The following is a 5,609-nucleotide window of genomic DNA, read 5'->3' on the forward strand; positions in this document are numbered from 1 at the left end:
GCCTGGTGTCCGGCGGCCCGGGCTGAAGACAGGAGAGCGAGGGGCTGCGGAAAGCCCAGGCCTCTGCCTCTGGGAAGCCAGAGCCACCCCACAGGGGCCGGGCAGACGAGGGTGCGGGGAGGACTGTGAGAGCTCGGAGGCAAGGGAAAGCACAGGCCTTTGTCACCAGCTTCGGCCCTGCCCACTGCAGCCGCGTCCTGTTCCAGCGGCCGGATGTGCAGCGCCCCATCCAGGGGAGGAATCCGTTTTCCTCAGTGCAGGGTGGGCTGCAGACACCAAGGCTGTCAGAAAGCTGGTGGGTGCTGGTCCAGGACATGGGCAGTGGGGGGAGGGCGCAGCCGCCTAAGCGCTGGGCTTCTGGGGTCTCCGTCCCTTCCACCCACTCCGAAAGCTCCAACACACAGGCGCATACAGAGTCCAGACAGACAGTGAGGCCCGCCAGGGAATCGCGTCTCCCTCGGAGGTGACCCCAGCTCCGGCCAGGATGCCCCTTTTCGCTGATGCGTCCCTCAGTGTGCGCCAGGAAGTCCCGCTGTTTGCAGAAAGGGGGCCCGGCTCCCTGCAGCTCCGCATGGGCTCCTCGGTTCCCACGGGCTCTGGGGACAGCCCCGTGCGGGGTCCCCTCTGACGGGAACCCGAGTGCTGGCCGGCGTGCTGCCGCCTTCCGCTGGCTCAGGGGCCACGACCGTCACCTCCGTCCTCCTGTCAGTGGCTTCCACACGGTTCTGCTCTGCTCCGCTCGCCCTGATGTGGGCAGCACTCTGGGTTTACACCCTTAGCCTGGGGCCTCTGTGCAGAGCTGCTTTCCTAGAGTGGTGAGACTCGGTCCTTTGTCGCTTACTGCTCTGTAGATGCTGTGCTGGGTGACTTCTTTTACTCGTTTAAGAGGCTCTTCTAGTGCACAGAAATGTCTGCCGTCAATCTGTTATTTCTTAAACATGAAAACCTATTTCTTACCCTCAAGACCCCTCCGCTGTCTAGAAATCTCCCAAAGATGAACTGGACTGACGTTTCCGACTCGGCCCTACGGGACTGCCACACTTGGAGCTGCCCGTCCCCACCGATGACAACTGGGACCGACCCGCAGAGGGCTCTGTCCGGGTGCCCAGTTCTGACTTTAGGGTGTAAAGAGAAGTCTGCTGAGGAGGCTTCTGAGGAGCTACGGCTCTCCTAGAAAGAGGCGAGCGCACCACAGCCCTTGACCGTCTCCTTCTCTGAAAGCAAGGCCACGTCAGAAACAGCAGCAGCAGCAGCCGCCCACAGCCAGGGCCACAGCCACAGTGGGGACTGGAAATGTGGCGTCCGCTCCCCCAAGAGCCTGGGATGCCACATGCTGCCCGCCTGAGATGTCCACTCGGACGTTCTCTGTTCTCGAGGCTGGACACAATTATCTGGGAACCTTCTGGGTGACTCAGTTCCAGCCCAAATGTAACGCGGAAACGTGACTTCAGGAAGGGCGGCAAAAGAACTACAGACACAGGGCCACTCTGGATGAGCAACTCACACCCAGTCACTTCCGGTTCTGGTTCCCCGGAGTCCTGAAGGGCCATGTCCCGCACTCCAGCAGTGAGAGGGAGACAGGAAGACAGGAAAGGAGCACGCGGAGACCTGGCAGAACTTCAGACAGAGCGCATGGGTGCAGGATTAGACGCCGCCTCCCTTGGATTCCCAGTGAAGTGAACGAAAACAACAGACAAAAACTGCGCCTGGGGGATGAAGCCCAGAGTCGGGGCAGAGGGTCGGCCCTGGCTGGTGGGGGGTCTTGGGACCCAGGTTAGGGGCCCCGGACAGACAGGCAGAGGCTGGTCCTCCCGGGGGGAACCCCAACTTCCTCCTCTTCAGGCCGGGGTAAAATGGAGAGAAAGCAACCTAGCCTGTGCGTGGGGAGAGAACTGGCCCCACAGAGGTGGGGTAGGTGACAAGAAGAAGCCACGACACTGTGCCTGACAGAGAGCAGGGGAGGGAGAAAACGCACCTCAAGGACTCAGTACAAGAGAAAATCTAACCTGAAAAGTGGCTTCGTGAGGTCCCAAGATACAGATGATTCGGCAGAGGCGAGAAACTAATAAAACAAAAGCTCAAAGGCAAGATAATAAATCAGAGAATAAGGTGAAAAGATTGCAGAGCTAAGGACACAAACTGAGACCCACATGGCACCAGTACAGAGCTAATAAATAAATCAGAGCAATAAAGAGCAGAACAGACACAGCAGAAAACTGAATAAGGCAGACGGAAGGGCTGAGATTGTTTCAGCGAAGGCAGGAAAAAAAATGGGGAAAAAAACCTCATCTTGCCCCAGTCTGAAGAAATGAGATCAATATGGAAGGCAAAGGTGAAGAAACAAAGGAAAATGAGTTTCCTGAAATAGAAAATCTAGTGAGTATCACCAGAGAAAGTCTTCAGAAACAACAGCTTTTTAAAGTTCCCCGAATTGAAGGAAACATCAGATCTGGCCACAATATTTCCCAAAACCGTGCTAAAACCACGAGAGGGGTCGGGGGGTCAGAGTTGTCTAACAGACCGGAGGGAATGCGGAGGCTCAAGCTCGACACCACCTCCAGCGGGGGTGTCAGGCGAACCCCGAACCCCCAACCAGAGCCAGTTCACAAATACAGCCCCAAAGGGACCCCGGCCGCCAGGGTTTAAGGACAAACCTGGGTGAGTGCGAATCCACTGCAATGCAGGACTCACACTGAGGCTGAGTTAGGCAGCAGAAAACAGTGGAACTGCCCGGGGTGATGGCACATGCCTGCAACCCTGGGAGGCTGAGGCGGGAGGGCTGCACATCAAGGACAGGTCTCCGTAAGGAGACCCTGTCACAAAATAACGAAATCCAAAATGGCCCGGGCTGGGGCTCAGTACAAGGCTCTGGATTCAATCCCTACCACCACAAACAAACAAAATCGAAAAAACAGTAAAACGAACAACAAGAATTAGGGTCAGAGGTAGGGCTCAGTGGTAAAGCACCTCTCTAGCCTGTGTGAGGACCTGAGTTTGATCCCCAGCACCATTAAAAAACCCTAAATTAGGGTGGGTGAGAATGGGTAGAAAAGGGCTAGTTGCGTCATCTTCCACGGCAGATAGCTTTTCCGTTAAGTATGACTCTATCTGATGGCAGTAATATCCACAACACACCCTTCTCTCGTGATTACTCGCTTTAGCCTGTTATCCACGCATCTGCTAACCCAGGTCTCAGGAAACAAAGAGGCCACGAACGCTGCCGTCTCGGAGCTGGAGGAGGTTTAGGGAAAGCCACTGTGGTCAGAAAGCTTTTTTTGCATATCGTCTATTCTGAAACGTGTCCTTACACATTAGAGAAACTAACGCTGCTGGCCACAAAGGACACCTGAGCAGCCAGATGCGGGGAGCGCCACATGCTCCTACTCCCAGCACGCTGGAAGGCTGAGGCAGGAAGATCACAATGTTAAGACAGCCTGGGCAACTGAAATGACTTAACAAGACCCTGTCTCCATTAAATAAAAAAGGCTTGGAAATGGAGCCGAGTGTGAAGGCCCTGGGTTCAAGCTCCGGGTTGAACTCTCAGTACCACAAAAACATAACAAAAAAACAAAATCCAAAACCTAAGAACAACCCCACACACCAAAAAAAGCAAGATGATTCCGAGAAAGAGACAACCACACTTGTTTAAAAGTAAAAGAGCAGCAGGGATTCGCGCAGGAAAAGCAAACTGAGGAGCAAGGGCTCTTGAACAAGCGTCCAGCTGTTTCCCTAACGAGGCGCCCCCTGTGCAGCGCCCCCGTGCGGTGGCTGGAAGATTCCCAGCTCTGCCGTCACACCCGGCTGCTCCTCAGCATCTTCCTGGGCGGGAGTTTCAGATGTGACGGGGCCAGGGCGAACGGAACCGCTCTCCTCCCTCCACACCCTGCGCTTGGCCTCTCCATCTCCCGGGCTGCTGGGAAACTCAAAACTCAGGGTCACCGGGGGCCACGCCCTCCTCCACCCTCCAATCCCAGGCAGCCCCCACCCCCGCCCCACTTTGGCGGCATGGCTGGAATCTTTGCTCCTCAGCACCTTCTGATGACCTCAGCCGGTCAAACCGCACCGTCGCCAGACTGCAGAGGGTTTCCGGCCAATCCCGGGACCCACGCAGGCCCAGCTGTTTATTCTCCAAGAAGCAGCCAGAGGGATCTTTGGGCAGTGGCGGGCAGATCGGGCCCCTCCTTTACTAGGAACTCAACAATGGCCCCATTTTACTCGGAATAAACTCAAAGTCTCCACCATGGTCGGTCTGCTGGCCCCTCCCTCAGCGTCCCTAGTCCCGAGGTTCCCCTCTGCGGCCGGAACTCAGCGACACCTTAGAGGATGCCTCTGATTGTCCCACTGAATTGTATCCCACAGCCTTCCCACTCACTTTCTGCTCGCACCTACATCCCCAGAGCTCAGAACGCACCTGACAGAAAGCAGGTACACAGCGTCTGCACTTGGTTTTCGGTGTGGTTTGTTTTTGGCGGTGAGACTGAAGATGGAACCCAGGGATTCACACAGAGCTACATCCTGAGTCCTCCTTTTGTAATTTTTATTTCCGCTAAGTCATTAAGTTCCATTAAGACCCCCCTGCCTCAGCCTCCCAGAGTTCTGGGATTACAGATGTGCGCCACATGCCCAACTTCAGTATTCATAAGATACTGAAGGGACCAGATATTTTATTCCTCTCAAAACATGGGGATTTATTTATTTATTTATTTATTTTTGGTGCTTCTGGTCACTTACTCTATGCATCAGCACAATGCTGGCAAATCTGCTCTCGGTGAACCACACCCAAAAGTTAGGAAAACTAGCAAGCCTGGGAGCTGGATTCCTTTCTGGTCGGGTCCAAGCGCGGGTTTGGGCAGGAAGGAAAATGTCCCCAGCCTCGTGGCTCTGGCCACCGTGTCACCCAGACGGGAGACATATCAGACCGACGCCGGGGGAACACACCTGTGCCTGTGGGGTCGCCTCCCTGGATCATGAAGTCCTTGATGATCCTGTGGAACTTGGTGCCGTTGTAGTAACCGCGCCGGGCCAACTCTGCGAAGTTCTTACAGGTCTTTGGCGCGTGCTTCCAATACAGCTCCAGAACAATGATTCCCATGCTGCGGGGCAGAGGACAGCGCGGCTCGGTCGGGGGCAGGGTCCCAGCACACGGGGACATCAAGGAACTGTTCTGGCTCTCTTGTTTCACTCGGTCATTTTGGTTTGTTTTGCGGTACCAGGGATGGACTCAGGACCGTGCGCTTGCCGGGCAGGCGCAACACCACTGAGTTAAATCCCCGGCCCCTCACTTGGTTTTTTGAGACAGTCTCACTACGTAGCTCCGGCTGCCCTTAAACTCACTATGTATCCAAAGGCCCTGTGTTCAATTCCCCAGGACCAAAGGGAACTGAAGAGGCAGAATTGTGCCACAGCGTGAGAACGCCAGCTCTGGTTGGAAAGCAGCAGGGAAAGGACAGAAAGGGAGAGGGAGAGGTCAGCCAGAGAGATGGCCTTGCATGCCAAACTAAGTCATTCAAGGCTCCTGGGCAGCACCCGCGGCCCTGCTCCAGGAAGATCGATCTAGGCTTTTGCCAGAAAGGCGATGGGATGAATGGAGCTAAGGATCTGCTTGTGAG

At 55.4% G+C, this 5,609-nt stretch overlaps 1 protein-coding gene across 1 annotated transcript in view; it reads right to left on the reverse strand.

The window, feature by feature from the left end:
- Ppil1 (peptidylprolyl isomerase like 1) overlaps positions 1–5,313 on the reverse strand; it is a 7,484-nt gene extending 2,171 nt beyond the window's left edge. The window contains exon 1 of the mRNA XM_010638830.3: positions 4,939–5,313. Coding sequence (XP_010637132.1) covers positions 4,939–5,152 — 214 coding nt within the window. The 5' untranslated portion in view covers positions 5,153–5,313. The remainder of the gene's footprint in view (positions 1–4,938) is intronic.
- Between the last annotated feature and the right edge of the window lie 296 nt (positions 5,314–5,609).

Source organism: Fukomys damarensis, unplaced genomic scaffold (genome assembly GCF_012274545.1).
Source record: "Fukomys damarensis isolate Sample0158 unplaced genomic scaffold, DMR_v1.0_HiC HiC_scaffold_20, whole genome shotgun sequence".
Classification (NCBI taxonomy): Eukaryota; Metazoa; Chordata; class Mammalia; order Rodentia; family Bathyergidae; genus Fukomys; species Fukomys damarensis.